This window comes from Phyllobates terribilis, unplaced genomic scaffold (genome assembly GCF_046119375.1).
Source record: "Phyllobates terribilis strain yellow unplaced genomic scaffold, ASM4611937v1 Scaffold_11__3_contigs__length_659146591, whole genome shotgun sequence".
Lineage (NCBI taxonomy): Eukaryota > Metazoa > Chordata > Amphibia > Anura > Dendrobatidae > Phyllobates > Phyllobates terribilis.
Window position 1 is genome coordinate 613,155,735 of NW_027362771.1, and position 12,414 is coordinate 613,168,148.

Sequence of the window (12,414 nt, forward strand, 5' to 3'; positions counted from 1 at the left end):
ATAATACTGCTCCTATGTACAAGAATATAACTACTATAATACTGCTCCTATGAGCAAGAATATAACTACTATAATACTGCTCCTATGTGCAAGAATATAACTACTATAATACTGCCCCCTATGTGCAAGAATATAACTACTATAATACTGCTCCTATGTACACGAATATAACTACTATAATACTGCTCCTATGTACACGAATATAACTACTATAATACTGCTCCTATGTACCAGAATATAACTACTATAATACTGTCCCCTATGTACAGGAATATAACTACTATAATACTGCCCCTATGTACAAGAATATAACTACTATAATACTGCTCTTATGTACAAGAATATAACTACTATAATACTGTCCCCTATGTACAGGAATATAACTACTATAATACTGCCCCTATGTACAAGAATATAACTACTATAATACTGCTCCTATGTACAGGAATATAACTACTATAATACTGTCCCCTATGTACAGGAATATAACTACTATAATACTGCCCCTATGTACAAGAATATAACTACTATAATACTGCTCCTATGTACCAGAATATAACTACTATAATACTGTCCCCTATGTACAGGAATATAACTACTATAATACTGCCCCTATGTACAAGAATATAACTACTATAATACTGCTCCTATGTACAAGAATATAACTACTATAATACTGTCCCCTATGTACAGGAATATAACTACTATAATACTGCCCCTATGTACAAGAATATAACTACTATAATACTGCTCCTATGTACAAGAATATAACTATTATAATACTGCTCCTATGTACAGGAATGTAACTGCTATAATACTGCCCCTATGTATAAGAATATAACTACTATAATACTGCTCCTATGTACAAGAATATAACTACTATAATACTGCCCCTATGTACAAGAATATAACTACTATAATACTGCTCCTATGTACAGGAATGTAACTGCTATAATACTGCCCCTATGTACAAGAATATAACTACTATAATACTGCTCCTATATACAAGAATATAACTACTATAATACTGCTCCTATGTACAAGAATGTAACTACTATAATACTGCTCCTATGTACAGGAATGTAACTGCTATAATACTGCCCCTATGTACAAGAATATAACTACTATAATACTGCTCCCTATATACAAGAATATAACTTCTATAATACTGCTCCTATGTACAAGAATGTAACTACTATAATACTGCTCCTATGTACAGGAATGTAACTGCTATAATACTGCCCCTATGTACAAGAATATAACTACTATAATACTGCTCCCTATATACAAGAATATAACTTCTATAATACTGCTCCTATGTACAAGAATATAACTACTATAATACTGCACCTATGTACAAGAATATAACTACTATAATACTGCACCTATGTACAAGAATATAACTACTATAATACTGCTCCCTATGTACAAGAATATAACTACTATAATACTGCCCCCTATGTACAAGAATATAACTACTATAATACTGCCCCCTATGTACAAGAATATAACTACTATAATACTGCCTCTATGTACAAGAATATAACTACTATAATACTGCCCCCTATGTACAAGAATGTAACTACTATAATACTGCTCCCTATGTACAAGAATATAACTACTATAATACTGCCCCCTATGTACAAGAATATAACTACTATAATACTGCCTCTATGTATAAGAATATAACTACTATAATACTGCTCCTATGTACCAGAATATAACTACTATAATACTGCCCCCTATGTACAAGAATATAACTACTATAATACTGCCTCTATGTATAAGAATATAACTACTATAATACTGCTCCTATGTACAAGAATATAACTACTATAATACTGCCCCTATGTACAAGAATATAACTACTATAATACTGCTCCTATGTACAGGAATGTAACTGCTATAATACTGCCCCTATATACAAGAATATAACTTCTATAATACTGCTCCTATGTACAAGAATATAACTACTATAATGCTGTCCCCTATGTACAAGAATATAACTACTATAATACTGCCCCTATGTACAAGAATATAACTACTATAATACTGCCCCTATGTACAAGAATATAACTACTATAATACTGCCCCCTATGTACAAGAATATAACTACTATAATACTGCCCCCTATGTACAAGAATATAACTACTATAATACTGCCCCCTATGTACAAGAGTATAACTACTATAATACTGCCCCCTATGTACAAGAATATAACTACTATAATACTGCCTCCTATGTACAAGAATATAACTACTATAATACTGCTCCCTATGTACAAGAATATAACTACTATAATACTGCCCCCTATATACAAGAATATAACTACTATAATACTGCCCCTATGTACAAGAATATAACTACTATAATACTGCCCCCTATGTACAAGAATATAACTACTATAATACTGCTCCTATGTACAGGAATATAACTACTATAATACTGCCCCTATGTACAAGAATATAACTACTATAATACTGCTCCTATGTACAGGAATATAACTACTATAATACTGCCCCCTATGTACAAGAATATAACTACTATAATACTGCTCCTATGTACAGGAATATAACTACTATAATACTGCCCTCTATGTACAAGAATATAACTACTATAATACTGCCCCTATGTACAAGAATATAACTACTATAATACTGCTCCTATGTACAGGAATATAACTACTATAATACTGCCCCCTATGTACAGGAATATAACTACTATAATACTGCCCCCTATATACAAGAATATAACTACTATAATACTGCCCCTATGTACAAGAATATAACTACTATAATACTGCCCCTATGTACAAGAATATAACTACTATAATACTGCCCCCTATGTACAAGAATATAACTACTATAATACTGCTCCTATGTACAGGAATATAACTACTATAATACTGCCCCTATGTACAAGAATATAACTACTATAATACTGCTCCTATGTACAGGAATATAACTACTATAATACTGCCCCCTATGTACAGGAATATAACTACTATAATACTGCCCCCTATATACAAGAATATAACTACTATAATACTGCCCCTATGTACAAGAATATAACTACTATAATACTGCCCCCTATGTACAAGAATATAACTACTATAATACTGCCCCTATGTACAAGAATATAACTACTATAATACTGCCCCTATGTACAAGAATATAACTACTATAATACTGCTCCTATGTACAGGAATATAACTACTATAATACTGCCCCTATGTACAAGAATATAACTACTATAATACTGCCCCCTATGTACAGGAATATAACTACTATAATACTGCCCCCTATGTACAGGAATATAACTACTATAATACTGCCCCCTATATACAAGAATATAACTACTATAATACTGCTCCTATGTACAAGAATATAACTACTATAATACTGCCCCTATGTACAAGAATATAACTACTATAATACTGCCCCCTATGTACAAGAATATAACTACTATAATACTGCCCCCTATGTACAGGAATATAACTACTATAATACTGCCCCCTATATACAAGAATATAACTACTATAATACTGCTCCTATGTACAAGAATATAACTACTATAATACTGCCCCTATGTACAAGAATATAACTACTATAATACTGCCCCCTATGTACAAGAATATAACTACTATAATACTGCCTCCTATGTACAAGAATATAACTACTATAATACTGCTCCTATGTACAAGAATATAACTACTATAATACTGCCCCTTATGTACAAGAATATAACTACTATAATACTGCTCCTATGTACAGGAATATAACTACTATAATACTGCCCCTATGTACAAGAATATAACTACTATAATACTGCTCCTATGTACAGGAATATAACTACTATAATACTGCCCCCTATGTACAGGATTATAAACAATCATCTATCACTGTGATGAGATAATAAAACAAGGCAAGTTTTTTTTTTGTTTTTTTTTTATCAAAATCTTTATTTTTTTTTTCAGATTTATTAATATCACAAATTCACAAAAAAAAGGCAAAAAAATCGCTGGCTCAGTTAAAAATAAGTCTTGAGTTTGAGTGATGTTCTTGAGTAGGGGGTAAAGGGGTTACAGACAGGAAGGGGAAACCTTTAGGGTTGATGGGGGTCTCTCGAGGTTGTGCTGCTCCCTAGTGGGGTGCCAGTGCATTGCCTGAGGAACGGACATTAGATCGGAGTGAGGAGTAGGTTAACGGCGTTTCCGACCAGTGTGATCGATTGGACCCCGATTTGGTGATGCTGTGCTTTATATAAAAGTGGTGTCACGCGATGTTGGATGTGTCGAATAAAAAAAAAAGTGGGGAAGGGGCGCAATGCACCAAGAGCCCCACCGGGCATCCGAACCAAGAGGCCCCCTCCCCGTAACAACGCGCCCAAAGAGGAAAATCAACTTTAAGAAAAATAAAAACACACAGGAAAAGTATTTAGCACCAGGTGAAACACGAAAGGAGAAAAGGGGTGCAATGCTCTGCAGATTTGGGGAAACATGGGGGGTGGGGAGGCTTCATTAGCACCAAAGATCTGCAGAGCACCAACACGTTAACCCTCCTCCTACCAGACAGCTGCAATAAATCCATTGACCCCCTCTGTCGCCACAGTGCCACGGTTTGATATTTTCTAACCCCTCAACAAACAACAAATTTTTTTTAGTTTCTTAAAAAAAAAAATTCCATTTTTACCCGGATACCCCTTATGTGGACCTGCAGAGCCCCAATCCCACCACTGAAATGCAGAACCTCACTGTTCAGACCCTCCCCTGCCAGCAACCCCCAACCCAGCCCCCTCTTCCATTCGTAAGGAATAGGTAGGGGGGGGGGGGGGGGGACAAAAGAAATAAAAAAATTAAAAAGTAAACCCAAAACCCCCTTGCAATCCGTTACCCCGCCACCGAGTAAAATAAAATGTACAATAATCCATAGCACCATTTTTAGAAGGTATTTTAAAACAGACGAGAAGGAAAAACAAAAAAGCACCTTGAAAATCGGCAAAAAAAGCTTATTCAACGTAAAAAGGGAGGTGAGGAAAGAGCTGCAAGGGTTAATAAATAAAGCCGAAGGAAATGGGAAAAAAAATAAATAAAAATGGGCACCGAAGGGAACCCCTGCTCCCACTTTAGGCATTGACGGGAACCCCTGCTCCCACTTTAGGCATGTCCCCCATGGGTTCCACATACTTGTGGTAAGACAGGAGATGTAATGGTATGATCCATATACACAACTCACCCATCAGGGGTGTTCTCTACCCTCTAAAAGAAAGATGGTGGTAGGACAAGAGATGTAATGGTAGACTGGTATGATCCACATACATGACCTGTTCATCGGGGGTGCTCTCTACCCTTTTAAGAAAGATGGTAGTAGGACAGGTGATCTATATACATGACTCACCCATCGAGGCGTGTCCTCTACCCTCAAAAGATAGTAAGACAGTAGATGTAACGGTGGACTAGTATGATCCATATACTTGACTCACCCTTCAGGGGTGTTCCCTACCCTCGAAAGATGATGTAGGACAGGAGATGTAATGGTAGACTGGTATGATCCACATATTTTCTCTACCCTTTAAAGAAAAATGGTAGTAGGATAGGAGATGTGATCAATATACATGACTCACCCATCTGAACTATCCTCTATCCTCAAAAGAAAGATGGTAGTAGGACAGTAGATGTAATTGTGGACTGGTATGATCTATATTTATGACTCTTCCGTTAGGGGTGTCCACTACCTCTAAAATTGTGGTAGGATATGAGGAGTTATGGTGGACGTCTATGATCCATATACATCTCTTGTTCTACCACTATCTTTCTGTTGAGGGTAGCAATGTATAAGAGTCATAGATGTCCACCACTACGCCTCATGTCCTACCACGATCTTACTGTTGATGATAGAAGACATCACTGATCTATAATCCATATACATGACTTTCTGAAGTCCACCAATACATGATTCACCCATCAGGGGTGCCCTCTAAATTCAACAGAAAGATGGTGGTAGGACATGAGGAGAAATGGTAGACTTCTATGATCCATATACATCTCCTGCCCTGCCACCATCTTTCTGTTGAAAGTAAACATGACTCTCCCCTCTAAGGATTATACGAGTCCACTATTACTGGTCTATGCTCTTCAGAAAGTTGGTAGGGTAGGTGGTCTATTTGAGGATCTAGATGTTCCACATACATGACTCGTGCACTAGAGGGGTGTCCTCTGCACATTGCAGAAAGGTGGTGATAGGACTGGAGATGTATATATGGTTTAATTCCACCCTAACGACTTGCCCATCAGGCGTGTCCTCTATACTCAACACAAAAATGGTAGTAGGACAGGAGATGTAACGGTTGACTTGTCAGGGATGTGTTCTACACTATGGGGAGATGGTGTATTGGTGGACTTGTATATTCCATGTACATGACTCACCCCAAAAGGTACACTGAAGGGTTCACCACATTTGATAAAACTTTTTGAGTAAGGCGTTTGAGGGTATACACGTGTGGTCAATGTACTGGGGTGCCAACACTTAACTGGTCACCCCTGAGGGCAGTATCTCAAAAGTAAAGAGCTGTGATCAGGGGGTGACTGATGTCTGAAGAGTCACTTATGGCAATCACAACACAAAAGCTAAATAAAAGAAGGATCCAGTGTTTCAAGTGTAGTTTTTTTTCAATAAAGGAATGGCCATTATCCTCGGTACAGAAGGTTGAACAGTGATTGGGGCAAGGCTCAAGGCTTAAGCTCCAGCCAAACCTACGATTTAGTTAACCTCACCAAATTTTCTCGAGAATTCTAGAGATTGCGACAGTCGTTCATCGGAAGACCATCCCCCCCATGAAAAACTTTATGGCATCTTGAGCCTTAGCTACATCTTTTGACTACCTCATTGGGAACAAAATACATCGATAAGTCTACAACGAAGTTCCGAGACAGTCAAAAAGTTTTAAAAGGTTAGAGTTCACCCAAAATCGACCATATCAAGAGAATAATCCCATCATTGATGACTGGACTAAAGTCAGGGTGCAGTACTGCCTCAAAGAATCTTTGGGGGGGGAAGCCTGAGAGAACAAGCAGATGGTCACCCATTCGGAAGACATTTACACCAATACAATACATTAGTCCTACTCCACATGGGTTAAGACAAAAGATTGGCCAAGAAGAAGTGACCAATCGAAACCCTTCTCAGCACTGAAAGAACCAGGTTTGTTGGTCTTTTTATTCAGTCTATTTTTTTTTTGGGGGGGGGGCCAAAAAGAGGAGCAGATCACCATGAAGGAGCTCCCACAGAGGCCATCTTATTCGATGGATGGCAGAACTTTAATGATGGAAATCTATACGACAGCGTCCTCAAATTCTCCAAGTGTTCTCAAAAAACAAAAACTTTACAAAGTTGTTTTTTTTTTTGTTTTTAATTAAAAAAAATTTTTACACTCAGGATTTATCAGCTTACTAACTTAATGTACTTTTTTCGGCTACACAAGAAAAGTTTTTTTCGTTCTTACAGTACAGATAAAACACTTGACCCTTCAGAGATTTTTTTTTTTTTTTTAGGAGCAGCATTTTTGTGTGAGGTGAATATAAGCCTGGCCCCAAAAATGGCAGCAAATACTTCCAATTATTGAGACAAAAAGTGACCAATCAGACACCAGTGCGAGACCCCCCAGGTCCTAACATCACAATAAAAAGGAGAAATTAAGACCAAAATATATAGATTTATTTTTGGGGAGGGGGGGAAACATGGAGGGGATATCTAGTCCAAAACGGCCGTCCATCAAGGTAACGTCTTGACCACCACAAAGTAGCTTCTGAAATTTCGGACACCCATTAGCGCCTGAAGCTGAAATCCCGCTTTCAAAGGTGGAGCCTAATGTAGGGGCGGAGCCAATGCCTAATATGGGAGGATGGGGGAGGGACCTTAAAACAAAAAGGAGGTAAAGGACTGGCCTGCGGTTTTGTGAAGCGAGAGGTATAAAAAGATTTACATGGGGGCGAAAAACATAAAAACAACCAAAAGCATTCAATGACATAAAATGTAATAAAATATTCAAGAAAGACAGGAATAAAAAAACCAAAAAAAAAAAAAAAAACCAAAAAAAAAACAGACGCTAAAAGCAAAAAATACAAGAAGTAACCAGCGGATGGGAAAGGTTCCATAGGTAAAGTTAAACCAAATCTTTCTCTCTCTTTCTCTCTATATATATATTTATTTATAAATTTCTATTTTACAGAGAACAGGAAAAGGGTGAAGAAAAAAAAAAAAAAATCAAGGAAATGGTTAAAAAGGGGAGGAGTCCGCGCCAAATAGATATTTATCTCTCTCTCTCTCTCTATATATATATAAAAACCCGTATCTCTTCTCGTCGTACACAACCCGGAGAGAGGTTCATTTATTCGCAGTGGTAAGGGCGCCATCATTTTTTTCTCTTTTTTTTATTTTAATCAACCCATTCAAGGAGGGCTCCTTAGACCCTGACATAGTCCCGTGCTCCTCCACCCCCCACCCCCAACCCAATGAAGGAGGTTGGGAATGGGATTTTAATAAGTGAACTGCGCCAAATCTCCTCCCAGCAGTGAACTGCGCCAAATCTCCCCCCAGCAGCGAACTGCGCCAAATCTCCTCCCCGCAGTGAACTGCGCCAAATCTCCTCCCAGCAGTGAACTGCGCCAAATCTCCCCCCAGCAGCGAACTGCGCCAAATCTCCTCCCAGCAGCGAACTGCGCCAAATCTCCTCCCAGCAGTGAACTGCGCCAAATCTCCTCCCAGCAGTGAACTGCGCCAAATCTCCTCCCAGCAGTGAACTGCGCCAAATCTCCTCCCAGCAGTGAACTGCGCCAAATCTCCTCCCAGCAGTGAACTGCGCCAAATCTCCTCCCAGCAGTGAACTGCGCCAAATCTCCTCCCAGCAGCGAACTGCGCCAAATCTCCTCCCAGCAGCGAACTGCGCCAAATCTCCTCCCAGCAGCGAACTGCGCCAAATCTCCTCCCAGCAGCGAACTGCGCCAAATCTCCTCCCCGCAGCGAACTGCGCCAAATCTCCTCCCAGCAGCGAACTGCGCCAAATCTCCTCCCAGCAGCGAACTGCGCCAAATCTCCCCGCAGCAGCGAACTGCGCCAAATCTCGTCCAAGCAGTGTTATGTTTTGTTACCCTCGTCGAACCCACCCCTGCCACCCGCCCATGGACTCTTTAAGTGATAGTCACGCCCCCTTACGCAAAACGATGCCGCCTTCTTCGAGGGGCACCCGGTCCGAGCGTTTACCACAGCTTTTAATGAAGACTTTACGGTCAAGACTCACAATCACTTGCATGAGGTTCGCCCTCCCAGCCCCACTCCCGCCCATACCCACCCCTCCCCCCCCTCCCAAAGATACTTTTCCGACATACCCATTCAATAATACAGCATTAGCCTGGTCAGCGCCCCTCTGTCACACAGAGCGCGCCCACGCACACTATTTTCAATAGCAGAGAACCACTGTGAACTTAATTTAAAAGAAAAGAAATAAAAATAAAAAATGCACTCAGTGCCGCCACCTGCATAAAAAAAAATCCCGCACAAATTAATACCGCCCCTCCCACCCCCTGCCCTCAGAGTCACAAATTCAAGATTTCAGAATAAATATTCCTGATAAAAATTACAAAAAACAAAAACGAGGAAGAGAAAAAAAAAAAAAAAAAGGAAATCAAATTATCAAAAACAACAGACATGTAGAATCCTGCATCCTGATTGGCTGTTCCCACGAAAAGGAGAACGGGTATCTGTGTAAACAAGGCCTGTGATTGGCTGGAGAGTGTGAAATATGAGCTGCCGATCCATAACTGGCTCGTCTCCCTCCTTACCCCTCCCCTCGCTCTCTCTTTCATTTGCGATTGGCTGGTTATGTAGCACCGCCCCCTCTTCTCACTGGTCCTGGGAAGAGGGGAGAGTTTTGATTGGCTGGCTCGGCAGAGGAGGAGGAGGATGTGGGAGGAGACTGTTGCAGGAGCAGAAGAAGAAGGAGGAGCAAAGGCTCACCATGTGCTTGGAGGTGGGGACTGGAAAAAAAAAAAAATTAAGATTAAAAAAAAATTAAGGCATTGCTCAAAATAAAGAACCTCGGACCATAAAGTTTTCCACATGGTCCCAACTGCCAGGACCCCCAGGAATCAGCTATTCTCTATGAGGGATCCTAGCAGCAAATGTTCACAAAACCTGCAGCGCCACCACAGGGGACATTTGGTATTACACAGTTCTCATTCATAATAATGGGCTGTCCATGTAATGTATGAATATAGTGGGGGTCTGCTGGGGCGGCAGCCATAGAAACACCTAAGACCGAATAGGAGCAGAACACAGAGGATTTTAAGACCCATCGCAAATTACTGCTTAATCCTTTTAAAGGGATTTTTAATATTTTTAGCGCTTATGGGTTTGTTTGTTTTTATTCCGCCCCTTCGTTCTACAGCCAGAACCTTTATTTTTTTTATTTTTTTAATTGTTAGAGGACGATGCACAATTTTTTTTTTCTTGCATGAGGTTCAAAAGGTTTAAAAAAAAATATTAAATTCTCATTCAGATATTAAAGTCATTTCTTTATTCTGCTATAGTTTTCACTTTTTTTTTTTCAGTGGGAAAATAAGAGGAAATTGGTCGGTTTTTCACTTTTTTTTTTTTATTATTTTTTTAAATAAATAAACCACAAAAGGACCACTGAAATACATTGTAAATTGTGTTAAGCCTTTCCAGAATAATTATTTATATATTTTGGGACACGTTCGACTGGGGCGGGGATAACAGCAATTTGGATTGGCAGTGGCTTTTTTTCTCACCATTACATTTGTTATTTCCGGCTTTTTAATTTTTCATTTTTTTCACATACTGTGCCCCCCCCCCCCCCATAAGGTCAGGAAAGACCATTGGAGTAGGGGGCATTTAAACATGTTTTATTTATTCTGAATGTCCCCTGTAACTGGGTTTGCTACATTAGCTCCAGTTACAGTGGTAATGCAGAGTCTCCTAGGACCCAGCAGCTCCTGCTTTCTCCCTATACACAGCAATCACATGACGGCTGGGTCCAGAGACGGAAGCACTGTCCACGCTATGTTTACAGCGATAGAGAAGGCAGAGATGGTAATAAACCATCTCCGCCTTCTCCATGGGGACTGACTGTCTTACAGCCGGCTTCCCGCAGCAGTATGATCACAGCAGCTGCTCTACTTTGTAATGACGTCTGAGAATGTCACTGCAGAGTAGAACATTCCCGAAGCGTCTATGCGGTAGGACTACGATCAGCGTTGTTTGAAGTGGTGACCCCCAGCTCCTCACCAGGTGAAAGGTGTCGTACATCTGCATAAGTTCCTCCACTCTGTACTGCTCCAGAATGACCACGCTGCTTGAGGTGATGCTGGTGGTCCGAGCGCAGGTCTCACAGTGCACCAGGTAGGTGTTCTTACCCCCGCTCTCGCTGGTGACAAACAGGATATTAAAAACTTCCACCTGAAGAAGTGAGAGAGACAAGACCGTGAGACCCTGGAGGTCGCCTCCACGTGGCCCCAACCCCAGGAGCGGGCGCTTACGTCACACTCGTTGCAGTAGTAGGCTGGTTCATCTTTGACTCGAGCTTGATAGGCGATCTTCTTCCCGCTGCGGATGAGTCTGTCTCGCTGGATCTGACACCGCTTCATGGATTGTAAGAGACAGTATCTACAAAAGGAGGGAAGACGAGTGAGGCGGGAAGACGAGTGAGGCGGGAAGACGAGTGAGGCGGGAAGACGAGTGAGGCGGGAAGACGAGTGAGGCGGGAAGACGAGTGAGGCGGGAAGACAGCAATAACTGGAACGTAGAAGGGGGAAATAGAGAAAACAAACAGGCGAAACAAAAGGAAAAGTAAGGAGAGACTAAAGGAGACGGAAGGTTAAAAGAGGTGTGGACTGAGGTGGCCACTGAGGAGGAGGGGCAGATGGTGGCCGAGCAGAGGCGCTGAGGAGGAGGAGGAGGGGCAGATGGTGGCCGAGCAGAGGCGCTGAGGAGGAGGAGGAGGGGCAGATGGTGGCCGAGCAGAGGCGCTGAGGAGGAGGAGGAGGGGCAGATGGTGGCCGAGCAGAGGCGCTGAGGAGGAGGAGGAGGGGCAGATGGTGGCCGAGCAGAGGCGCTGAGGAGGAGGAGGAGGAGGGGCAGATGGTGGCCGAGCAGAGGCGCTGAGGAGGAGGAGGAGGAGGGGCAGATGGTGGCCGAGCAGAGGCGCTGAGGAGGAGGAGGGGCAGATGGTGGCCGAGCAGAGGCGCTGAGGAGGAGGAGGAGGAGGAGGAGGGGCAGATGGTGGCCGAGCAGAGGAGGAGGAGGAGGAGGAGGAGGGGCAGATGGTGGCCGAGCAGAGGAGGAGGGGCAGATGGTGGCCGAGCAGAGGAGGAGGGGCAGATGGTGGCCGAGCAGAGGAGGA

At 41.5% G+C, this 12,414-nt stretch overlaps 1 protein-coding gene across 7 annotated transcripts in view; it reads right to left on the minus strand.

Annotated features, from left to right (window-relative positions):
• Nucleotides 1-9,372: 9,372 nt before the first annotated feature.
• KDM6B (lysine demethylase 6B) overlaps nucleotides 9,373-12,414 on the minus strand; it is a 154,848-nt gene continuing 151,806 nt past the window's right edge. For all 7 annotated transcript variants that reach the window (XM_073654468.1, XM_073654467.1, XM_073654472.1 and 4 more), the window contains 3 exons: nucleotides 11,552-11,678; nucleotides 11,301-11,471; nucleotides 9,373-10,030 (listed from right to left, as the gene is read on the minus strand). In XM_073654468.1, coding sequence (XP_073510569.1) covers nucleotides 10,007-10,030; nucleotides 11,301-11,471; nucleotides 11,552-11,678 — 322 coding nt within the window. In that variant the 3' untranslated portion in view covers nucleotides 9,373-10,006. The remainder of the gene's footprint in view (nucleotides 10,031-11,300; nucleotides 11,472-11,551; nucleotides 11,679-12,414) is intronic.